This window comes from Macrosteles quadrilineatus, unplaced genomic scaffold (genome assembly GCF_028750875.1).
Source record: "Macrosteles quadrilineatus isolate MER2022 unplaced genomic scaffold, UCM_ALF_1.0 Scaffold_4__1_contigs__length_99947679, whole genome shotgun sequence".
Classification (NCBI taxonomy): Eukaryota; Metazoa; Arthropoda; class Insecta; order Hemiptera; family Cicadellidae; genus Macrosteles; species Macrosteles quadrilineatus.
In genome coordinates this window covers 33,902,716-33,928,910 of record NW_026542597.1, presented here as the reverse complement: position 1 = coordinate 33,928,910, position 26,195 = coordinate 33,902,716, and the positions used below count along the sequence as shown (strand labels likewise).

Here is a 26,195-nt window from a genome sequence, read left to right as displayed (position 1 = left end):
ATTCAATTTTTATTTTATATTTTTTTATATTATCAGCAAGTTTGGTTGGTTAAGTTAGGTTATGACAGTTTAATTTTATAATTAAAAATTTTTAAATTAATTTTTTTAGGTAGTTAAAAAGTTAATTTTCTAACTAACTTAAAATAAATTTAAAGATTTTCTTAAATCGACGTGAGGGGCTCTCCCACAATCCCCCACGCTTTTGCAGAAAAGGTTCTCATCAGTTTCTTGAACAAGCGGAAAATGAGACACTAGTGTACCTATAGGGCCTAGAAGAATGAACAATACTGATCTATTTGTCAAATGGCCGCACTAGGATGCTTTGCAATGACACCACACTTATTATTTGAGACAAAATCCAGTGTGTCCGGTATTTGGTATGTTAACCTTAAGTGGTTATTTTACTAAGTTTAAATTAATCGAATTTGTTGACCCGGGTCAACAAAATAGGGCTGCACTTTACTTTAAATCCTACACTCATTTGAATGAAAATATCGATCGATATATTGATTAATCGATTGTTTCATTAGATATATCGTTTGGTTAGTTAGGTAAGGTTAACCTAACCCAACTAACCAAACGATATATCGAATGAAACAATCGATATTTTCATTCGAATGAGTGTAGGACCTAAAGTAAAGTGCAGCCGCTACAGTTCCTTAACTGGGCTATGCTAATATTGATTGAAACTATCGAATTGAAAATATAGTTTAATAATCGATATTTGTAAATATAGCCTATCTACTATAAAATTAAACTATCATAACCTAACCTAACCAACCAAACTTACTGATGGTGAAAAAATCACATGAAGGTTTACCAATAAAATTTGATAGTTTCAATCAATATTAGCATAGGCCTAGCCCAGTTAAGAAACTTTACCCAAGTCAAACATGTCCAAACCCTGGAATGGAAGGGTTTATTATGTTTAAGCCTAGGCCTAAGTTAAATAGCCTCTTGCAAAACAATCGTAGGGTCTAGGCCTATGCTGGGTAAAACCACTTCTACCTTAAACATGAATATTTTAATATGCTAAATTTACCTAACCATCTGTGTGATGTTTAGTTTGAAGGCAAAAGGTGGGCCTAATGATCACATTGTCATTGCACAACTTATTAGATAGGCCTAAGCTAGTCGTCATGGTATAATGCCTACTAAGCCATTTCAATATGAACAGGAATTTTAATAGGCCTACTATGACCAAATTTAAAGAGAAACATGGGTGTGAACGATTGGAATTAGTTTTTATAAGTAAATAAATAAACTTCACTTTACGCACCTCAACACAGTAAACGCCGGTCTTCCTCTGTTCTGTCACTGTGATTCACTCACACTTCACAGACAGAAAAGACAGCTGGAGTCTGGACTGGACGTGGTCAGGACCAGAAGTCAGGTCAGGACCAGAGGGAGTGAGGTTTGGTTTGGTTTTAATTTTAGGTGTGAGGTGTGCTGAGTCAAAAGTGAAGTGACTCTCAGCATAGATTAAACATACTCCCTATGCTCTCAGCCAGAGAAAGAGAAAACTCTCTGGCCTGAGTCAGGCCAGTGAGTGAGTCAGGTGGACTGGTGGACTGGACTAGAATGGAGGGAGCGACGGAGGGACTGACCTAGACCTAGGCCTAAGTGTCAAGTGTCAATTTCGTTTTCGTAGTCTCGTTTAGGTTCTTAGGTTATGAAGTTTTTCAAATCTTTCAATCTTTGTGTTACCGGTAGCAATATTTACCAGTGTCGACAAAATACTGTAACTGTAAGTTAAAAACGTTGTTTACAAAAAATCATTTGCATTGACAAATTTAGAATATTTACTTTGTTGGGCCTAGGCTAGGTGCTGAATATGTAGTCTATGAGTGCCATAGACTAGAAAAATAAACAGCAAATAATTTTTTAATCATAGTTTTAAACCATTCCCAATGAATAGTAACACATAGCCTAGTACCTTATGTGTGGATTTTCTTAATTTTACTCTTAAAGATGTGATGTTTAACTTCCAACCGATCTGTCAGAACAGAATGTGAACCCTTTCATCAAGCTCAGGAAAGATGAGTGACAAAAGAAAAAGAAAACAGACAGTATTTTATTAACAGATTTACACATTTTATAAACAGAGCAGCCTAGTTATTTTGCTGCACTTTACTTTAGGTCCTACACTCATTAGAATGAAAATATCGATCGATATATCGTTTGGTTAGTTAGGTAAGGTTAACCTAACCTAACTAACCAAACGATATATCGAATGAAACAATCGAATAATCGATATTTTCATTCGGTTGTTTGTGTAGGACCTAAAGTAAAGTGGAGCCAGTTATTTGATAAGCCAATCCTTTGATGTAGCTATCGTATTGTCAGAAAACTTGAGTTTTTTGTTGTCATATGCCCAACCTGTATTCAATATAAGTTAGCATAAGTTTAGACGTTTTAAGCTTTTAAGTTACTCTAAGTTAGTGATTTTGGTCACCCTAAGTCATAAGTAATTTATTAGGCCAGATCAACATATACCTACATGCTTTAGCCAAGTCAAATTAATCATAATTAATAAAACACATTGTTTTTCTTACATTAAAAACAACTAAAGTATATACAAGTAACTATACATGTTATTTAAACTATAGTGTTTACAAGTTAGTCTACCAGTTTTCACGGAAGCTGTAGGCTATACTGCCTTATCCAGCAGGATGGACTTTAACTCCCTTCTAAATTTACCCACATCCTGTTCAGCCTGTAACGAGAAAGGAAGGTTATTGAAGAGTTCCACAGCATTGTAGTGAAAGTGCTTCTGGAAAAATGAAGTTGAATGACAGGGAATGGCAAGGTTTGAAGTGTTCCGGAAAGAATATCTGTGGTTGACTGGAGTGGTGAAAGAAGAAATGTTTTTCTCAGCGAATGACAACGTTTCCAGAATAGGAGAAGGATTCTGAATGATCTGAATATTTCGTTGCAGGGGTCATGACAAAACGTTTCCCCGTGCCGCGTTGTGTGTGGAACTAGTTCCCGAATTTTATGTTAAATCGTATTCGTCCGTCAATGTCTTGTGTTTTATTTATTTAAATGTCGGTGTTTTGTGTGTTTGTAAAACTCGACGACCTCGCAAGAGTGACAAGAGCCTGATGATGAGGTTATAACCTCGAAACCGGTAGCTCATTACTACAAATTTAGGATCATAGATGGAAACAGGTAATCTTATACCATTTTAATAAATGATTCTCTTCGCACCATTGAAGAAGACAGTTTGATCCGACAAAAGCGATTTGTTCTAACAACTCTATTCTGGAATTGGAGATAGTGAGGGAGGTGTTGTCGGCAAATAGGCCTAAGCATATATTTGCCTTCTTCACACTAAGTTAGATGGTAGGCTATTTATGAAAATGAGGAAGAGGATTGATACTTGATACTTGAAGATTTCCCACTGGAAGCGTCACTGCGCCGTGGTCGTCAAAAAAAATATTGGCCTTTTCATTTATCTTCAAAGTACTCTGTCAGTGAGTAGTATGGCCTCTTCAATAAATAATTCTTGAGTAACGTCTTGAATTTTTCTATTTCTTTAATATTTTTGATTTCAGTTGGGATCTTGTTATAGATTTTGGAGCACATAAATTTAGGGCCATTTGCTACTAAAGTGGAGTTTACCTGGGTTAGGTGGACATTTTTACATTACCTCGTGTTGTAGTTGTGGAATGCTGCATTTATTAGAAACAGTTGTGGGTTCTTCTTTACGCTCAGTGCTGACTCCAGGATAAAAAGTGCTGTCATAGTAAGGACCTTGGCTTCTTCAAACAGTGGCTTACAGTGTGCGAGAAATGGTTCCAAGAAAATAGATCTTATTTATTTATGTATTTATTTTGTATATGGCATACAGCATTTTACATTTCACATTGCAATTATATACTGTACAGATGGCCAAAAAAGATGACATAATAATACATGCGACCATTACAACTATCTGCTATACCTACACTCAATTAACAAAACAAAGTTGAGAAAATAAATATATTATAAATATCACAGCAAGAGGCAGACTAGTTAACATGCAGGAACAATAATTCAATTAATATTAACGAAGTAGACTAAATATAAGCAAACCCAAAATTATGAAACACTACAAAATAAATACATAGTATGGCGGCAAAAATAGCAAATTTACAGAAGCGAACAATGTACAAAAGGTACGATAAACTCTGAAGAAAAAAAAAACTTAACAATAAAGGTAACAACAAGATAGACCATAAATATTAATAAATATTAAAAAGTAATGCACAGAACTGAGGGGAGTCGACGGCCCCAACACTACCACACACTCTTGAACCACACACAGAAACATGCACTCACTGGCTCGGAAGTGAGGGGAGTCGACGGCCCCAACACTAAGTCATCGCCACACTCCTAACAAAAAGCTAATTAAAAAAAATCAAACATACACATGCTCCTCTGACGAGTAGAAGTTGGTTAGCTCTTTCCTAAGACGATTCTCGGAGAACTGAATCAGGTTGATGTAACTGGGCAGGCTGTTTCCCAGACGATGAAGGCAGAGCACTGTGGTAAGAGTACAGTGTCGAACAATGAGCTCTCTCAAAGAGTCCTCTGGATCGAACCACCCGAGCACAACGAAAATCAACCCTGCTCAGCAAATCTGGTGAATCGACCGAGGCTGTGATGATCTTCCTTAAGAGCATCAGATCAAAGATTTTGTGTCTCGAACTCAGAGGAAGAAGTCCAAACCGACGTTCCATCTCATCCAGTGGTACTTCAAGGTAGCAAAAGCCCAGACTCACTCCAAGTACTCGGAGAAATTTTCTCTGTACACCCTCGAGAAGATCAACATGGCATATCAGGTATGGTGACCAAACTGGCGAGCAGTACTCCAACAAAGGGCGGACCAGCTATTATTCTTTTTTGTAGGAGAAGTACTCGTTGGGCAGCTGGGCTGTTTCCCCATAGTAGGATCCCATATTTCATGATGCTGTGAAAACAGCCATGGTATATCTTCATTAGTACTTCTTTTTCCAGGAGTGGTTTTGGTCCCAGGATGGATCCCTGGGGCACCCCCCTGCTAACTAAAGCTTCTGAGGAATAAATATTTTTCAAGCACCTCTTTGCATCTACTGCAGGGATCATGACTGACTGCCTTCTCCCCTCCAAGTATGAGGAGAACCAGTGAGAAGCTGTGCCCCTAATCCCAATTTCATTCATTTTACTTAAAAGGAGCCCATGGTCAACCATGTCAAAAGCCTTCGTGAGGTCGAAAAAAATGCCCACCGCAAACTAATTTGAATCCATGTCTTTTACAACTCTCTTTATTAGGCTTCATATGGCACTAGTGGTGGATCTGTTCCTGACAAACCCATGCTGGCCCTCAAACACAATTTCATAGGTTTCAAGGAAACTCCACAATCTTTCCAGAACTGCCTTTTCAAACACTTTGGAGAAAGTCAAAATGAGCCTTATAGGCCTGTAATTTTTGCAGCACAATTTATCACCAGATTTCAGGATGGGCTTTACAATGTTCTGCTTAAGATTGGACGGAGAGTGGCCCTCAACAAAGGAACTATTAAGTGTGTGACATAATGGTACTACAATCTCATCAGATATTGATTTGAGCAGTTTAGGAGAGATTTTGTCAACTCTCCAGCAAATTTTTTGTTCTTCAGTCAACTTATTATGCTTTTTATTTCCTCATTTGTGACAGGGCTCATGAAAAACGAAGATATTATTTGTCTGCTTGGGCGACTATGAACATTATTTGTTTGTCTTTGGCAGTTGGAATTGCCTACTTCAACAAAGTATCTGTTGAAACTCTCACAGATCTTTTCAGGATTGGAAAGTATGTCACCCTTACAGTTCTTGAGGCAAATGAAACACTAAACTCTTATTTGGGGATTCGTCCTGTTATAAGTCGTCATGTCTGCTCATTAACCCTTTGAGTGCCATGTGACGTTATATCGTTGTGTGTCTTTTTCCTGAAAAGTGCTATTGAAACAATATGTCGAAGTTCGCGTTTCGTCTGAGTATTTAGTGCTAAGCAGCAATACATCGTACCAGTGCAACTTTCGATGGTGTTAGTTTAAATGAGCATATAGGTTGTTTATACATAGGCCTAATTTGCCTCCAGGGTTGATTAATTGACATAAAATGAGGTTACTAATCTGTTGTCAATCGATCCTATTTTTGTCGTAATGACTAGTCTATAGTTTCGGCGTTAAGATCCCATTTTCAAATCGTCAAACATATCTTCCTGCACTTGCCGTTGTCAATAATACATTAGTACACATTTAAGCACACACGGTAACATTTAGATTTAAAAAAATTATGTACGATTGCGCTAAGTTAGGCCGGCCAAGAACCATTGGTTATATATAAATAGGCTATCTAATTTTATAATTTTTTTTCTAGATCGAGTGAGATAAGAACTCATCCATCATGCCTGGCGGTCGAAGAAACTTGAGTCGGTCTGGCTCGGGACGACCCCCTCAACCAATATTTTCTACAACAGACGACCTTTCCAAATCAAAGTAATTTTGTACTTTTACTAGATTAAAATTTAGCAATGTTCAGTAGGCTACTTATTTATTTTAATTAACTGGGAAACATATTGAAAGCTCTAAAATATCTGGTGAAAGTTAGAGTGTAAATGCAAATTGAAAATAAGTTCATACTTATTTCAATACTAGTGGATTTCAAGTAGCCTAGTTCGTATCATTAACTAAATAATAAATTGTTATTAATTATTTAAAGTTAAACTCGCCACCATAAATGTTGGATTTTTTCTTAACAGGTCCAGTCGTTTATAGATACATTATACCATATTGTATTATGTTCTGAATTGATCCTATTACTTTAACTTATGTAATTTTGTGATTGACAGATTAGGATTGCAGTGTGAAGGAGTCTCGTCTAAAGTTGTTTCTCCGAAGCATATCCCACTCCCAGTGTTGCCCCAGGACAGTGGCCTAATGTTCGAGGTTATCATGTGCTCGTACACCGCGATGGCAACATTTCTACAATTCCTCCATCTGTACCGCTCGGTATGGTGGTTGCCACAGTCCTACACCAGATATTCTATGGTGAGATCGTCTTTGATAGCAGTCCTATTTTTGCAATTTTGGAAAAAAAATACTGTAGTCTCCTGTTTCTTTAGAGACTTTGAGACCCTTGTCAAGACTAAAAAATATAGAAGAGCAGTAGGCCTGGACACATAAATTAATGGATACATTCCAAATATACATACTATGTAAAACAATAAGATTGATCTTTCTAGTTAAAAAAGTATGAAATTAATTTATTTTTGACCTGATCAATAACTTGATACGGTACAATCATGTTTACATCAAAACATCGTAATGACAAAAACTGACACTGGTATTGTTTACATTCTGCAGACAGCTCGTTTAGCTTTCCGATGGTTGGCGGCTAACCTAGTACATAGGCCTACTATGAGATTTTCATATTGTAAGTTATTGCGGATAATTCTTTTGTGAAAATAATACTAGTATTTATTTCAACAAAACACCAATTACTTGTTATTTTAAATTTTCTTAATACAGAAAAATACATTTGAAATAATTTTTTTTACTAAAAATAAAAAAAAATTCTTATTTCAATGTTTAGGCCTAAAACAACCTTGGTTACGGTAACTCAAGAGCTCGGATTACCATAGTTGGATCATCAGGAGTGAACAGTAATCTGGAAGCTAAACATCTATTTGAAAACAAAATAAAACCAACATCCTATTCTGTGGTATTGTAGCCAAACAGTCAACCAGAACTTGTCTAAACTGCTTTAAAAAAAAAGAGAAATATTCATTGAACATAAACACCCTCTAAATTCTAAATGTTACCGAATAATACACATTCAAACAAATTACTTCAGATGATTCAACGGAATGTGCATTGTACATGCAATATTCAAAGTCAATAATATTTTATATTATATTCTCACAAATAGTACTACTTTCTTGGGTTCACACGAGCCAATGTTGCGTCACGTGACAACTAAATCCACGATTACGCTTAAACTATTAACCCTAAACATTTTCAAAGTCATTAACCAGTGAGTATATACCGGCAGTGCTAACTTAATAGCTAAATTGTATAAACACGGTGCTAGTTTACTTGTTGATAGTTAATTAGCGCTAGTATCGTCTGTTTGAGGCTTAGGTGTTGAATTAGAGCCACCTGTATTTTAATTTTATGAGCTAAAGGATCATACATAATCCATGTTGTAGAACTTCTACTTGATAGACCCTTACCTGGTGGGGTTCATCGGAACTATACTCAGTAGGCGGCTTCTCTACAGCCTGGTCAGTAGAGCAGTCATGCTGTGGGCTCCCCCCTCCATCTGGACAGTACTGCAACAGCTGATCAGGTGAACTATTCTATTGATGAATAGGCCTAATTAATGTGTCAAAGCTGAATTAGGAGTCCACTAAGGTACTTTGGTATTATACCGACTATTATAGCCTAAGTAAGGACAATGAATTGTGTTGGAATATAGTATAGATCGTTATGTCAGAAGAGACATTTTGTTTTGTGGTGTTGTCACGCCGGAGGAGGCGCATAAACAATTGGACTTAAACGATTGGCTATTCAAAGGGCCAAGGTTAGTCGACTACGAGGTCTAGGTAAATATGGCTGCCATGGCATTCTGCCGTTTATCTTCTTAGCTATTTTCTGTAGTTATGCGAACTTATTTCACTGACCATTCCTAATAACTATAACCTAACCTAACCGTGGTTAGGTTAGGTACATTTTGTTATTCAAACAAACTAAAATCGTATTTGGAAGTCGGATTTATCGGTGTGGCCAGTATAGAAATTATTTAAATTTGAGATCTGGTTGGTTGGATTTGTGAATCATATTTTATAATTTAATCAGTTATATTCAGCATTTGGCCGTGCGGTCATAAGTAATCTGTGCAGTGATTTATCCTTGGCAGTAAATTTAATGAACTCTAAATATGGTAGCTCAAGCATAAAAAATTCCTCAAGAAATATTTATTTATAAACCAACTAGGCTACATATATATATATATTTTTTTTTTAAGAGGTTGGCGGCCTCTTTCAACCTTGCATTTGCCCGTCCACATAGACTAAGCGCCCGTGCGTGGAGCGTTTACAGCAAAGCAAGGAGTGAGCCGGTACAGTACAAAGGTGAACTGTACTGATAAATTTTAGTCGTAGTGACCAGGATCCGAACCCACGACATCGCTGCCTTGGGCCCAAAATCCGCGATGCTACCGACTGAGCCACTGACTCACTATGTCATATATATCATAAATCTCCAGTTTAAAAGTTATTAATGGGATTTTATCAGTTTTTTCGGTGTAATACCTAAATACGTATTTGTTGTTGCAGACTGTTTCTCTTAAGCTTGTTAATGGCATCTCTGGTGTGGTGTACATACAACATCATGCAGAATCATCCCATTGTCAACATCTTCTACCTCTGCTATCCGTAAGTCAACATCTTCTTAAACTTGTGAAACTGTTTAGTTTTAACCTCAAAAACTGCCAAAAGAGAGATATTTAAGTCTCAAACAGAGTGAATATATGTTTACTTACTTACTCTAGGGCGTCACAAATCTCAGTTGATATTTAGCCTCGTAGATTAGTCTCATCCACTCTTCTCTATCCTCTGCCATCCAGATTTCTCATCCTTTTTGACTTAGTCATCCCATCTTAAGTAAGTCTAAGGCATGTTTTCCTCTAGGTACCTCCTCACAAACCTCCTTCAGTCCTGTGCCCTCCTCTCTACGAAGTGCATGACCTAACCACTAATTTGTTTGGCTTTTTTATGAAAGTACATGCTTATGATAATACATATTAGTCCAGGCATTTTAGACTAAACTTGTGTCAGATCTCAAAAAATCAGCTGATCATTATGTTTACATGTATCATGTGTTGTCGTGTGTGAGATTGACAATATACTTTCTGGTGTTTAAAATCACAGTATTCAGCAGAAGATAACAAATGTGTATGTAGAGCCTGAGGATGGTACATTAAAATCTATTAAAATAACTTATCCTTCCTTTACGTATAAATTAATATATTTAATTATTAACTATGACCACATTTTTAATTTTTAGAATTTCCGTCTACTTTATTCTCTTTGGTCTGAGCGTTAGTCCGTTCTTCGATGTGACGTCACTTCCTTCTATCTCAAATGACGATGCAAAAGCCACAGCTCAAATTTTAGGTGAGTAAATGATAATTGTTCAAAAAAACTGCAACTGTTGTTTACTTAGCAGATTAAACGTCTTTCTGCTAAAGGGTGATATAGTTCTAAGCAACACATTGAGCAAACAACATCTCTTGAAGTAACAGAGTTCTCACTCAACCAACATGAATCAGCTGTGAATTTTACCAACTGAGGAGAAAACTGAAATTAGCCACAAATTTCACCATCAAATCTTACAACTTGGGATGGGTCTATTCTTGTCGATTATAATTATAAAAAAGCTTTTGTTACCTATGGTATGAAGGAAACGTCAATTCTTCATACTCTGTTATTTTGGTTTCACGGTGAAATTGTTATCACACTTGCTAGAATAAAAAAAAACAAAAAAAACTTAGTTTTGTTTCAATTTAAATATAGTGTAGGAAATAAACTTGGATGCTATTAAAATTGTGTTTTCCCTACTATTACTATAAACTACAAGAAATAAATATTTTACTGATACAATACTGCAATTCTTTTAATAATCTTAATAAAAACTGTTTACAAAATTCTCACAATGTACCAAAGCAACTGATCCAGAACAAATATAGCAAATTTTAAAAGATCAGCTGTCTGTAAAAAGACAAAAGGTAAAATAGATCAGCTACTGATTCCAACATATAGTATCCTAATTTTCCCAAACAGGTGCTCGGATTAGCAGGACTAATGTGTGCGGAGTTTTTAAAATTCCTAAAACGTTGGTTCTGAAATGTCTAAACACTGATGTGTGCTATTGAATATTGTGTGTAATTATGATATAGTTACAGATAAACACATTGTATTAGCAATCATAAAATGTGTGCACCATCAAAATGGCTTCATGACCATAATGGTAAGGACACCACTATCCTCTCACACAATCATAGTAAAATTTTGAACTCCTATGGTTGCGGTAACATGATCATCACATTTTGCAATCGCAGCAAAAATCGTACACATCTCCCACGGAAGCGGAGATATCATCATCACTTTCTGGGATTGCAGCAAAATCGTCACTCCTTTATTCGTGAGGACATCATTGTACTCTGCAATCGTGGTAACATTGGGAATTTTCAATCGTCCAATCTTTGAACAATCTTACGGTTTTTGTGAGCTGAGATGCTTTTACTGAAATAAAACTTGGCTCAGCTCGATTTCCTGACTTGGTGTTCAATCATCCGAGGTTTTAGTGGCTAGTATTTTTACAATTTAGTCAAGAATCAGAATGACATCCGATCTAGCTGGAGTCTGGGGCAACATCGTGAACCGAAATAAAATTTGTAGCCTGTCTTGATGAGTGTTTTACATTCTGAGGCTGATCTAAGGGTCTTCCAGATTACACTTAGAACACTTATGGCTTTTAGGACATTTAGTGGTAACGGAAAAAAATGTTGTAGGCAAACCACTGCACAGCTGCTCCATGTCTCCGCAGACCATTAGAGAAGAAGTGGATTATCTCAAGGCAGACTTCAACATCAGGATGAAGCAAGTTTTATTCAGCTCTGTCCTCAATGCTTACTACGCTGGTTTTGTGCCATGCTGTTTCGCCCAGGTTAGTTTGGAGGGTCATTGCTTTAAGTAGGCCTATGTTTTGCTCTAATCTAACAATACAGTATTTTGTTAGTTTCCACTGCACAAAAAATATAAACTTCTTAGGGCCGGACTACACGAGCGTATGAAACGCCACCGACCGTCTGCTTTTTTTGCAGAGCCAATAGCTTTATATGACGTGGACTACACGGGCGTTTTGTCTGCCTGGTGAGGACGCGTAATTCAGGCGTTTGGCAGATCTAACGCATCTGGATGCGTAAAATACGCGGGCAGATCGTCGGCGCGCCGGACTACTCGTAGCGGCAACTAGCATTTCTCCTGCTCGTTGGTTGATACATCCCTCCCATCACTTTGGCAAGTCCAATTCTGCACTACTTGTAATTGGAGTAGTTTTTTGTTTGTTTTTTGTAACTTCTTGATCAGCATTGTACGTGTTATTAAATTTACGGAAAGTAGCCTAAATAAAAGAAACGTCTTAAAATGGTTTTTTGTGTCTCAATATTTGTATTTGTTTTGCTGAAAAAAAATTTCTGAGTACATTCTATGGAAACATTACTTGAAACTGCCATGTTACTAAACAACTTGATAATGTTGGGTGTGACTACCAACGCCTCTTTGCACGACGTTTCTTCTTAACAGCCTGCAACAATATATCATACCAGCTACACATCCGACTTGTACAGTATCGTTTCCATATTGGAACGGTCCAAATGCAATGAATACACAAACTATAGTTACCAAACTACATAGTTACAAACTATAGTTACAAACTATATAGTTTGTGTGTATTCATTGCCAAATGTCAGTCACATTGGGCGAGGACAGTCGGCGGCGTTCTATACGCTCGTGTAGTCAATGTTCTTGCGTTCAATACGCTGCTGATTGTCGGCTTCGTGTAGTCCTAGACATTTTTGCGCGTACTATCGGCGGCGTTTCATACGCTCGTGTAGTCCGGCCCTTAACTGTAAGAAAATGTTTGAATAAATGTTAGTGTTTTAATTCTTTTTCTCCAATACATAAGAGTACGAGCAATAGTTTAAAAGTTGATCAATCTATATTGTCTTGATGATTTTAAAGTTATGATGTAAGACTCAATTTTGTTACCTAACATAAGAATTGTCTCTTTAACTGATTTACTTGGATGACAAATCTCTAAGGAATTATGTTCATACTATGATATATCAAACAATAGGTAGTATATTTCATCACTGGGGCACAAAATAACTCTTTTTGACCAGAGCTCAAGTTTCACAACTAAGGTGAATACGAGGTCGGAAAATGAGCGGGAGTTGAAAAGACATTTTTTGACCCGTGTGATGAACTATGTATTCTTTTCATATTACACCATAATTTAAGCAAACAATATCATGCAAAGAACTCTCAAAACGACTTCCAACTAATTTTTAATTAAGCTGTTAGTAATTTAATCATTTTGTCTACTACGTTTGTGTTAGTATTAATTATACCATCTATATATCATTGATACAACAGCTGATTTTTACTCCCTAGAGAGAAAAAGAGCTTCTTTAGACCCACAAAGCATGTATTAACCCTTCCCGGATGGTTGACGGATATATCCGCCTAAGTCTTTGGCGATATAGGACGGGTGGCGGATATGGACTTTATGAAAATGTAAAATGCACAAATAAACTAAATACAACTGGTGGAAAGAAATTATACACTGGTGTGTTTTATACAGTATTATGCTGTTCGATAGTATGGAATTAGATATAATGAAACATACGTTTACTTCTTATGGTTTTTGATGTTCCGTACGGGAAGCGGATGTATCCGCCTTCTCTTCAGACAGACTGGCAGGTGCTTGAGCAGTAACCAGATGTTTCGCGGTACCAAGGCACCACTTTCCTGCTCCCTCCATGGCTGCGCTCTCTCCCGCACTCCCCCCTCTCTCCCCCGCCGACCCTTCTCCCGCGCACCACCCACCTCTCCTACGCTCCCTCCTTGACGTTTCGTGTTCAACACTATGTTGTCTTTATTTATTGTTTACATATTGTTCTTTATTTATTGCCTTACGTTGTCATGGTCATATCTTCAAAGACAGGCGGATATATCCGCTGCTTTTCTATTCATCCGTGGACGGGTAGCGGATATATCCGCATATTTAAAAACAAGTAAAAAATTATGTTGAAAGTATAAAGTGTTGCATTGTGTTTATTTTATGTATACTTGTAAACTAAAACACAAATAAAGAAAATTCATTTTTATTTTTTCCTATAATTTTTTCTTGTTCTATGTCACGATTTCGCCCGTCTGGGAAGGGTTAAAATCAGCTACTTTTGCTTCAGTGTGACAAAAATTTTGTTTTACAATTATATTGTGGTAACAAGGTAAACAATTCAGAAACCCCAGAAACTGGCCGTAAAATAAAACTGAATTCCTTAATAGGGCATTGAGTCTTGATTATTTTCATTGATCCGAATATTGGATTAGCTTTAGCTATGTTTTGAAAAAAAATATCAGTACTGAGTACATATTCTTGAAGTTTTTCTTTATGTTTTAAACTGATGTACCGGTAATTGATTTGTTTCTCTAACATTTAAAATAAAATATAATAATAATAAATTATCTTATATTTCACATTCAGTAACAAACATAACCAGCTTATATCTAATCGTTTGGTAATAAATATAAAAAAAACAATTGAATGCTTCTTTGAAAGTTGTAAAAGCCTATATATTTATCTACCTGTTTGTAATGTTTGTATGTGTATTTATTTAATGATTGATGTTTACGATTTTTAGAATTTTCTCTACTACGACATCTATTGGGCTACACAGCATTTGACATTCGTGTGGCTTGGTTGCTTTACAATGTACCTGGTACATTGCTTCCCGGTCAAGTAAGTTGAAAAATATTGAATTGCATAATCTAATTTCTCGTATTGATCTGTATATATTTAGTTTTAGTAATTCATTAACGTAATTTGTGAACCAGTTTTGTACTGAGAACCACTCAATAATAAAGGCATTTTGATTGATTGAATGCTAATACACTTTTCTTGTAGAACTTCATTTGTACTATTCAAATCTATACGACCTAAAAGCAATTTCAATTTCTACAAGAAAGAATTTAGCTGCTACATTTTCAGGTAGGTCTCTCATTAATTAATAACCTATAAAGGTTTCATTTTGTAAGTTTATTTCTAGTCATAATGTTTCACCTTGTTTGTAATAAAAAAAATATTTAAGTTTTCTAATTCTGATAAATTTGCTTATGAACAATGTTTTATAGTATAAAAACCGTATGCTGTAGGCCTACACGTTTTAGTTCCTTTGCAGTTTTTTTTACTGTTTTCATTTACACTACTTAATTCTAACAGCATATTTTTGTACTTGTAGTGCAATACATTTGTTGTGTGTTAAGTTTGGTTCTATAGCCTATGCTATATGAATCCCATAATGTAGTTGTAGATAAATAAAAAGACAAGATTGAATACATGCTTCTGTCAGTTTGGGTTCTACCTTGTTTGCCTTTTCTCACCGAAGATTGTGGATTTTCAGGTACTGTGACACCCTTCACCGGGCAGCTCTCCACCTCGGACGTTGGGCGAGAGTGGAAGGCCGAACAATGCATCTTCCTTCTCACATGTGAGTAATTCATCTCAACAAGTTGATTCATGAACAAGAGGTGAACACATCAATTTCTGTTGACATTTTGAAAGTACGTTTTAACTGTAGACAGAAAGTATTCTACAGAGTGGTTGTTGTCTTGGCTGTTGCCCCATATGCAGTGTTGCCATCTTTCTCTGGTTTACTTACTCTATATGCAAAGCATGTATTTACATACACAAATAAATTTATAGTAGGCCCTATGCGTATATACAGGGTGTCCGTAAAAGATAAGCATAGTTTCATACTCAAGCCACATCGATTCTTTCAAACAAATGATGTTCTACCAGTGTCAGTTGTATCGGCTACATGCTTAAGTTTAGTTTTACTTACAATTGTTGCCAAGTTTCTTTATCCAAACAGAAAACATATTATGTTAAAAAGTAACAGTGCGGCTTGAGACAAAATTTTACTATTCTTTGTGGACATCCTATATTTGTTGAACGCTAACCACCTACACACCTTACCTTACACGAAGTTTAATTATAATTATAGAATAAGGATTAGGCCTACAGCTAGCTTACCTTAAACAAGTACAGGTAGGCTATAGAACATACAGAAGAGGCATTGAACACACATTAGGCCTATTAACGCATTATTTCGCCTCCTTTTCAAACAAACTCTCTCCACACTTGACAAATCCCCTCAGGGGATGAAATATTGTGTGTTGTGTTCAGTGACTCTAATGTATGTTCTATAGCCTATCTGTACTTGTTCAAGGTAAGCTAGCTGCTACCCTCCTTAGTCTACAATTGGAAATCCTGGCATAGAGCCTTTTCTTGAACAAAACTAACTTTTCATGAAGTAAAGTTTGTATGAGGAGCAAGTTTGATTAGTGACACTGGAGTCTGTTTCAGCTGGTCGGACACCACACTGTGGCACCAAGGAGCGCTGGTCAAGCATTGCAAGGAGTTGTACAAGGCCGAGGGTATCTCCAATGCAGCGGAGCCTGGCAACCCCTCACACACTCGCTTCTATGTGAGCAATCGTTTATTGTAACTTATAGTTAAGTTTAGAGATACAGTCCTACCTGAACCTGCATCTCCTGCTCCGACAGCTTTTCCAACCCTACACCTACTGCCCAGAGTCTCAAAATCCCCCACCACACTAATCCAACAAAAACAAATATCTCTATTCTGAGCTGATGGTAAACATTTCTGTTTCAGTCATGCTTCAACAACCCAGCCCTGCCGCTGTGTGTGATTGTGGGGCTGCAATTAGCCCTGGTCACTCTGCAGGTACTGATTTTTTTTACTTTTAGTTACTCTAATAACAAAGACTTACAATCAACTAACAATCACAAAACAATTTAAAACATAGTAAATTTGCTAATACTAAGCAGGGTAACATTTAGTGGTATTTTGTATGAGACACTTTTTGGTATATTTCAGGTTGTTATCTTGATCAGAGTGTCCGAGTGGTACCAAGTAGTGTCTCTGGCGTTGCTTCTCTTCGCCAACTACTACACTCTGTTCAAGCTCTCCCGAGATTACCTCGTCTGCTGGAAGGTTTACAAGGCGGAGGCTATGATCCAGGATAAAATAACTGGAGGATAAATGTCCTTCAGAATTGATTCGACATTTCTTTCGTTTCTCCACAATGTTTCGGAAGTCTATGTTTGTCGTCAGCGTTGTGTCACATGATGTGATTCCCCGAGATCTCATGACGGAAGGCGTACATTACTCCTTCTGTTTTTAATTATAAGGAACTTTTTTATTTAATTGTGAGTTTTGTTTGTGTAAGTCTCCTGAACCAGTTTTACAAGAATAGTAGTAAAATTTTGGATTAAACTTTTATATCTGACTACATTGGATTATCAAACAATCTATAATTCAATGGAGGCGTATTCTTCTAATAGGTGTCAATATACAAACCATTATTTCAGTATTAAAATATTCAAAAATTGTACACTCAGTGAAAATAGCGTAGTGCTAAAATATTTACTTTGTCACAAGGCAGTTTTTGCCAAAGTTGGTTGTTAAAAGAGAGAAACCAAGTTGAGGCATCAGTAGAAGACACACTTACGAATATTATCATAGTTTCTGTATCACATTGACGGATCCAAAACCAAAAAGAATAAAGCTCAGCCAAACTAAGGTTGATGGTCGTGACTGGTTGGACAAATTTAGAAAGATGGCAGCTGTTTGCTTGCTTACTACAAAACAAAACAGACACTACATTAATACAAAAATGTTACGATATTGTTAATCTAATGCAATGATTACTTTGCAAATTCTCTGACCAAGCTCAAATCTGAAACCATGTTTTTCACTTAATCAATTATCGTCTACTATTCTGGCCAGTTTCCATGCTAATACTACAATTAGTCTCTTCTAATAGTAGAAAACGATGCAAAGGAAATTTTACACTTGTTGGGAAATTCACTTTTTTCTCGTTTTCAACTACTAAGATGGAAACTGTTGAACAGTGGTGGAAAACAGCTAGAATATTTCAGCATGAAAATGGTGATGATTTCATATTTGAGCTTTGGTTGCAACGGAGGCTCGGAGATCATAATTAACGGACAAGCCTTGTACCATTGACTATACACAGACTATTCTGTGTATAGTCAATGCTTGTACTTATGATTAAGATTTTAAAAACTTTGGAATAAACAAACAATAAAAACATTTTAAATCAAATTTTATATTTCACAATATCAAATAGCTCAATAAGAAGTACAATTATATTCCAGGAAATATTGGAGGTAACTTAAAGCAACCAAAAATTTAAATGTTACAAAATTATTCAGTTATTACCATACAATCACACTACACAATACTTAAAACAAAACAAATCACTTTTCCTTATTATCTTTATGTGAGTTATTCTAACAAAAAATACTACTTAAAATAATCTCGGAGGAACAAGTTTTTGGATTCTTAACACTATTTTTATTTTTACAATCAAAGAAAAAAACACAATCTACCGCACAAAACATAATATTTTAACTTTAAAAATATAAATCACTTTGAATTAAATACTTGTTTTATTAACAAATAAAAACGAGTTCTAACGCTGACATGTACGAAAAGAACTTTAACATCCAAAAATAAATTGGTTCCTCTGAATGGTGGAGGGGGTAAAAAAAGAGCGAGGGGAAGTTGGGTACAGAAAACTCATTTGTGGTCATTCCCAACCAATATTAAAATGAACCATATCATAACTAATCTCAAATATTTTCTTATACAGTTTGTATCAGACGACACATTGTCTTTGGCCAATTCCAAGGTAGTACTTAATTTCTTAACCCAAAACTAAAATTCACAGCAGCACAAAATAATTTAGTCAAACTATCAACAATCCCTGATCTGCCTAATTGTGTAAACCTAAGACAATACAATGTGAAAATTGTCAATCCTGTTAACAATAAAATATAAATGCTTGTTGCAAAAGAAACTAAAACATTCTCAATCAACAGAAAAACTCTGTTATTAACTAATTTCCAAACAAATCACATTGGTGTGCGTATTAAATTACAGAAAGTATGGTAGCCTATGTAAAGGAAGTAAAATATACAACTAAGGTAGGCCTACTCTAATTTTAATAACCTACTGCACACAGTTTGAGCATCCTCTTATTGATTTTAATTCTTAAATCTCTTGTTGGCTTTTGGATGGTATAATAATAAGTTATATATTATCCAAACAATAGTTATTTGTGCAACTAGTGAGCAAAGGGAGCAATTGACTCACTCAAGAGAATTACTTACTCACGAGCCGTATGCGAGTGAGGATTGGTTTCTCGATTGAGGCAATTGCACTTTGCACTCGAGTTGCACATTATATTTTTCCTACAGTTACCATAAAACAAATAAATTGGTAAAGAAACGTGACATATTTTTACACAGAAGTGAACTTTTAATATTACATTTAATGATTCAACAGTACAACAGCTGACCAGCTGATTTACAGCCAGTGCTGCCAACGTATTTCGTGCGCATACGACCTAGTCTGCATGTTACGCGCTCACTATTTCGTGCCTTCACGTTGCAAATCTGGAGTGAGTGAGACAAAGTAATTAGAGTGGGACAATGTTAACATTGTCTCACCGATGGGCAAATTGGCCACTTTGCTTTCTCAAATCAGTGAGAGAACATGTAAATTGTTAGGCAACTGTAGGAAAAATTATAAAAGAGCACTTACAAATCAAGTTTGCTCCTGCAAACACCAACTCTATGTGTTTTTTGGAGCAACATATTTAGATACATTTTACAGTCAAAATAAATAAAAGAACGAAGCCTATTTTGGATGTACAGTACCTCAAGAAAAAGATAAAAATAGTTAGAGAGTAAAAACTATGCAACAATAAATATATGAAAAACAGATAGCTTGTGATGAAATAAGTATCACAAAAAACATTAAGAATTAGTTAAAAATCCATCAATATACAATTCAAGCTACAATTACTGTACATATTGCAAAAAATAGTATGACTTATGATAATACTGAAAACAAACTATACAATACAGTATGATACTAGTGCTATTAAGTACTAGCATTGACTATTGGATAATAGTTTGGTGGTAGTTGTGCAAATTTTTTATGAAAAGATAAAAAAAAAAACACGCTCGAGTGGTAAGTATACAACAATGGAACTGAACATAATTACATCAGTCTTGTGGCTTGAATGTTTATTATATCGAGCTGATGTAAAAAATGCAAAAATCATTTCTGAGGTGATTAAAAAAAACTTAATGCAGCACCTTTTATGAAGTTGTGATGAGTTAATCCTTCGGATACAGTTGCTGTAGCCACCGTAGGGGTATGTATTGGGATCCGTCGTAAGCAATGAAGTAATGCTTCAAAAATCGGTTTTTAATCTGAAACAAATAGAAAACGAGCTAAAAAACCTATACAATGAAAACAAGAAACAATGAATATGACACTATTATAACTTAAGTTAAACATAATATGTCATTTATTGTAAAAAATAGATAAAAAAACTACCTAGGTAGGGTACTTGTTCAGTCAATGGAAATTGTTCATGAAATTAGTTTTTTAGTATTGGATAGGATTGTTATTTATAATGAAACTTTTAACAGCGGTTTATTTTCTAAGTGCAAGAGAATGAACACATTTCAAAGAGGAAATTGACTGAAAACCTCAAGTTTTTTTTAGATATGCAAGCGATCACAATCCTCCCTCTTGTTCCTAAGTCGAAGACTGAACGACGTTCTGAGCAATGTGGTTGTCTTTTATGAATTCACCAAATTAATTTAAGTTTATGGTTGGTAGGCCTGGTTAAAATGCTTGGCTACCCATCATCTCAAATTAATACTAAGAGAAAGAAGATCAGGTTTGCTTGCACTCAGTGGTGTAACATAAGGGCCCGCAATGCAGGGGGGGGCCCGGGAGCTGAGGGGGCCCGCGAACCGGTGAGCAGAGAGGCCCATGAGACAAGTGAGGCCAAAAAATTGGAGTTCATTCTTATTTAAATGTATTATCAATCATTCAATAATTGTATTGAACAAGTAATAACATTGATGTTATTAATAATATGTTATCAGTTATCGTTTAATTTCGTTAGGCCTCTTCAGTGATGCCCAACCTTTTAGTTTTGAAAGGGACTAAGGCTGACATATTCCTTAGACACAGATGTTAATTAATAGCCAATACAGCAAAAAGGCAACTAAGGGGGTTAATCAAACTACTTGTTGTCAAACTACTTAAATCAAACTAAGGTAAGTCAAGCATGCCTAATGGTGCAGCTACTTTTGAATGGAAAAATGTATCGGTCCAAGACATTATTAATGCTGTCTTGGGCTTTAAACTCTCTAACAGTAAAGATTTGTGTGGCAGGACACCTAATAGGGGAATTTGAACCACATTTTTGCCTTGTAATTAACAAATTGAGAAACAACTGAGAAAAAACAAAAAACCTGAACAAAAAAGGTATGGAGGAACTGGAACTTGTCACCTTTCTGGAATCAAACTCCCTTCTTCAGTGGTGTGAAGAAAATGACCTAATCTTGAACGCTCAAAAAACCCAAATAGTCCAATTTTCCATTTCTAACCGGTCAAAACGGTCCCACTATGACTTGAACATTCTCCTCGACGATAACACTATCTCCCCTTCTTCAGAAGTAAAATTCCTCGGTCTTGTCCTTGATGAAAACCTCAAATTCCACAGCCACATCAAGCACGTCAGCAAGAAAGTATCGGTGGGTATATTTATGCTGAGAGTTCTAAGCCAATCAGCCACCACTGATGTCCTATTATCAGCCTATTATGGGCTTGTCTACCCTGTCCCCTCATCTGACTTATGCGGTTCCTGTTTGGGGGTGCGAAAGTGAGAGGACTAGGTTCTTGTTTAGGCTTCAGAGAAGGGCAATTCGAATTGTGTTTTCTATTTCCAAACAACAATCATGCAGAGATTATTTCAGAGAATTTAAAATTTTAACTTTCCCAACTATTTACATCCTCGAAACTCTATCTTTCCATAGCAAAAATACTTCCTTTTTCTCATCTGCAAAAAATTCCAGGTATCCATTGCGCAATACTTTAAATCTACCAATTCCCCGGCATTCCACTTCTTTCTTTCAAAGAAACTTCCATTACAATTCTGTAAAACTATTTAATAGACTTCCACCTCAATTGAAGGCCGAACAAGATCCAAAAAAGTTTAGAACAGGTCTAAAGTCCATGTTGTTAGATAGATCATTTTACAGCGTCCGTGAATTTCTACTTTAGTGGTCATTCACAAAATCATGTGCGCATGTTTAGTTATTTAGTTACAGAATTTTTTACAGTAAGGAATTTTTTGTTATTAAGATGTAATGAATTTATTTTTCTTGTACTGACTTGGCTAATGTAAGTATTGTCAATTTGGCCCAATAAATGACTTATTGACTTATTAAAGAAGAAAGAAAAATAACAGTTTTTGAAAATAAAGTATTGAGGAATATTTTTGGCCCAACGCTAGAAAATGGAGAGTGGAGGAAGAGGCACAACCAGGAAGTAAGAGAAATGTACAAAAATGCAGACATCATCGGAGAAATAAGAAGTAGGAGACTAAAATGGGCAGGACACATACTAAGAAGAGAAGAAGAGTCAAACCTGAAGAACATTCTGAGGGGAACACTAGAGGGACGAAGACCCAGGGGACGACCAAAGACTAAATGGTGGAACCAGGTGCAACAAGACATGAGGCGGCTGGGAATTGGAGAGGAGGATGCTGAAGAAAGAGACGGATGGGGGCGCTGTGTTGCTGAGGCCAAGTACCGACTGGGGTACAAATGGCCAGAGCAGTAAGTAAGTAAGTAATTAACAAATTAGTCTGATTATCAGGGTAATTCAAGACAAGACAAGACATAAAATAAGTTTGCAGGGGGGTCCGTACAAATTTCTTATGCCACTGCTTGCACTAGAGAATAGTAAAATTACCATTGTGTTTTTGAGCAAATAGAGTTGATCCTGTTTGACATCGATAACTCCCGCAACTTCATTTCCCTCCACGGAGGATTCATCCAGAAGAATTCTGTAGACAGGCACCTGTGTTTCCTATAACACATTTTTAGTATAAAAAGATAGCCATTCAGTCACATCCAAAGGCTACTTTCAATGCTGCCAAGAAAATTGTAACTTAATAAGGTTTATTCGGTTGATTACATTGGTGTTGCTAGTAACTTCGCTGAGTTAGGCCACAACACACAAACACACATAGACATTCAATCAAAATTTAACATATAGAGAAGCATACATTATAGGCCTATATTTTGTTTTGGTCTAATGAGTGAAAAGTAGAGGTGCTTGAATATTTTTTTTGTGATTGAGTCTAGTACGTACTTGTCATATTTTTAAAAGTGATGGTCAGACTAATGTAACGTAGGCCTACTTTAACTTGTACTTCCAAACATGCCTACCCAAAACTAGTAGCCTAACCTAATAACTTATACCAGTATTAGGTTAGGCTTCTAGTTTTAACTTATAGCTAGTAACTTATACCGGTAGGCTATCATAAAATTGATTCATATGGAAAATTTCCATTATAACGTCAAAAATTCTAGGTATATGTATATACTCAATTATTCTAGTCAATGCATCTAACATAGGCCAATACTTTACCTCTGCATCATCGTAGTTCCACTCCACAATGACACCTCTATATCTTGCGTTGAGGTGTTCCACAACTTGTCCCACTCTGAACCATAAACCTGGGGGTCTCTTGTTTCGGACTGCAATTGATTTCACTTTTAAACCATGTTTCTTTCTAAACTCTAGAACTTCAACAGCAGGCGACTCATCAACAACGTCCTTTTGAACTCCTAATACATCTGAAAAAAATGCAAAATTAATTTTTCCCATAAGCCATAGACTACTTAGGCTATTTTTGAAAATATGAAGCACCAAAATATTGTTGACACGAAACAAGGTTCTTTCCCTAATTACTGTCAATTTGTGTAGGTTATAAGTTACTAACTTATGGACTATGGTACTTAATGGGTTTAGGCCTACAGTTTACAATTTAAACATAAGCTAGCTGCATTAACGTAAGGTTTGGTTAGCTTTTAACTATGACGTCACAGGTAGCCTAATTCTTCTGTCGATCGATAAATTGATTAAGTTACCAGCATTTTATTCGATAGGCCTATATCAAGTTTGGTTAGTTAGTTTATCCTAACCTAACTAACCGAATGAAATAATCAATATATCGAATAATCTATAGGCCTAAGTTATATCGGTATTTTTTTATTTGAATGAGTAGGCCTATGTTATTGACAGATAAGTTACTAAAGTGCAGCATTATAAACATTTAACTCTACGGCAGATCTATTTACCATTTACCATCGAAGTTTTCGCCGCAGTCCTTGGAGACCGGGGAATTGTCAAATCTTTTACGTCTTTCTTCTTGCTTGCTTCTTGTGTGTAGTGTTGTAGGGTAGTGTGGGTGAATGTATGATTTGTATTATAAGTGTTATTTTGTAGGAAATTTATGTTCTTCTAGATATTCTGTAAATTGTGTAATAAGGTCGATTTATGAGGTAGGCCTATTGTTTCAGCTGTTTTTTAAAGATAGAGAGCAAGTTTATGTTTTTAAATCTAGGGTAACTTAGCCTATTGTTTATGCTTACCTATATCAAAGATGAGCTATAAAATGGCATGATACTCACTAGTAACAAACCAAGATAGAATATTCGTCCAAGTATTTTCCCAATTTTTCAAGGAAAACCATGTCTGTTTAAAATGTCTCACTTCATTTATAAAATCCAGTACTTCTTGATTGGTGTTTTCAGAAGTAGTAGTTTTCTGGCTAGATAAATAAAATTGTAAAGGCACACAACATACTAAAAGACCAAGTTGAATGTAATCCCTATAATTCCACGGCATTTTAAAATGGTTGGATACATCACTTTTCACTAAATAAACATGATAGATATTTAAAGACTTTCAAACGATGTTTTAAGCTTGATTCGTCCAATCATTTTAAACCACATCTTGTTTTGTTTTCGTTTTCCAATACAAAAGACAACACGACACAGACAAAACAAAATATAGGTTAACCGCTGATGATGATGATAGTATAGTAGTAGATAACGTAAAGATAAGCGGGAGCGGGACCGGTGGGGCACACGGGAGGGACTAAGGCTAACATATCTTGTAGTGTCAGCGTTCGCCGCTAGAACTGCTAAGTTGAAAATATTTAAATTATTTTTTTTTAATTTTTAGTTTAGTTATAAAATTAATTTTTTATTATAAAATATTGTTATAAAATTATAAAATTAATTTTTAATTTTTAAAATTGTTAACTGTCATAACATAACCTAACCAACCAGACTTGCTGATAATATAAAAACTATATAAGATAAAAATCATAATTAATAATTACTTATAATTTGTAATTTATTATAAAATTAAACTGTCATGACCTAACCTAACCAACCAAACTTGCTGATATGAAAAATTTGTTGACAAAAAGTTAGTGCTGCCAGCGGGATTCGAACCCGTGACCTCCTTAACATCAATCCGATACGCTACCAACTATGCCACGAACGCCGCTGAAATCATAACGTTTCGTTACGGTAATCGTGTTGCCTCAAGAGAAGACATTAGCCACTAAAGATATGACGTCACTACACCTTTAGCCTTAGTCCCTTCCGTGTGCCCATTCCGGAGCCCGGTCTAGTGTTTGGTATTTACTCAGGGGAGGTACGGAAGAGGCTACGATGACAGCTGTGGGATTCTTATTAGCTGAGGGAACGCTATTACCGTAACAATACGGATTGTGGACAACGGCTTCGGTGGTCTAGTGGTTAGCGTGCCGAGCTGGCGTTCAAAAGGTCCTGGGTTCGAATCTCGCTGGATGCATTAACTTTTTGTCTCAGATTTTTTCATTATCAGCAAGTTTGGTTGGTTTGGTTCGGTTATGACAGTTTAATTTTATTATTAAGTCATTATAAAATTTTAATTGAGCAATTTCTAGTTTTATTTAATAAACATAATTATTTTTTCTATTACTAATCTTTTTTATATTAGTATTTAATTATCAGCAAGTTTGGTTAGTTTATGATAGTTTAATTTTATAATTGAAAAATTATAAAATTGAATTTGAGGCATTTATAATTTTATTTTATGAACAGAACTATTTTTGCGAATAGTAAACCTTCATTGACAAAGTGCTCTCTACTACAGCGAATTTTGAACTAAATGCCTCATTCGTACCTCCCCTAAGTCAGACCCCTAGTGTTTTTCTGTGCATAGAGTAAGTTTACCCTTGTAAAATTAACACAAATAACTCTATGGAATGTCAAAATGGGATGGGAACAGCCACGGCCACCTTTAACAACAGGCCGCGGCCTGGTAGAATTGGCAACGCCGCAAGCCGCAAGTGGT

At 35.9% G+C, this 26,195-nt stretch overlaps 3 protein-coding genes across 5 annotated transcripts in view; 1 reads left to right on the top strand and 2 right to left on the bottom strand.

Annotated features, from left to right (window-relative positions):
- The window catches only part of LOC128991755 (endoribonuclease Dicer), a 76,838-nt gene extending 75,526 nt beyond the window's left edge, over positions 1 to 1,312 (bottom strand). For 2 of the 3 annotated variants that reach the window (XM_054414927.1, XM_054414929.1), the window contains exon 1: positions 1,043 to 1,060. The gene's annotated coding sequence lies outside the window, so the exon portion shown is untranslated. Of the gene's footprint in view, positions 1 to 1,042; positions 1,061 to 1,279 lie in introns of those variants that run through there. The other variant, XM_054414928.1, reaches the window with a different exon arrangement.
- A 320-nt stretch (positions 1,313 to 1,632) lies between these two features.
- On the top strand, positions 1,633 to 17,084 carry LOC128991756 (transmembrane protein 39A). The gene is made up of 12 exons (XM_054414930.1): positions 1,633 to 1,747; positions 6,385 to 6,503; positions 6,857 to 7,055; positions 8,216 to 8,355; positions 9,344 to 9,442; positions 10,074 to 10,183; positions 11,581 to 11,735; positions 14,497 to 14,594; positions 15,256 to 15,342; positions 16,221 to 16,341; positions 16,530 to 16,601; positions 16,755 to 17,084. The coding sequence occupies exons 2-12, from the start codon at positions 6,412 to 6,414 to the stop codon at positions 16,917 to 16,919; spliced, it is 1,338 nt and encodes a 445-aa protein (XP_054270905.1). The 5' UTR covers positions 1,633 to 1,747; positions 6,385 to 6,411; the 3' UTR covers positions 16,920 to 17,084.
- A 905-nt stretch (positions 17,085 to 17,989) lies between these two features.
- On the bottom strand, positions 17,990 to 24,872 carry LOC128991758 (uncharacterized). The gene is made up of 4 exons (XM_054414931.1): positions 24,476 to 24,872; positions 23,430 to 23,638; positions 22,749 to 22,865; positions 17,990 to 20,185 (listed from the first exon to the last, which is right to left on the bottom strand). Exons 1-4 carry the CDS (start codon positions 24,690 to 24,692, stop codon positions 20,090 to 20,092), a joined length of 639 nt encoding a protein of 212 aa, XP_054270906.1. The 5' UTR covers positions 24,693 to 24,872; the 3' UTR covers positions 17,990 to 20,089.
- Positions 24,873 to 26,195: the final 1,323 nt, after the last annotated feature.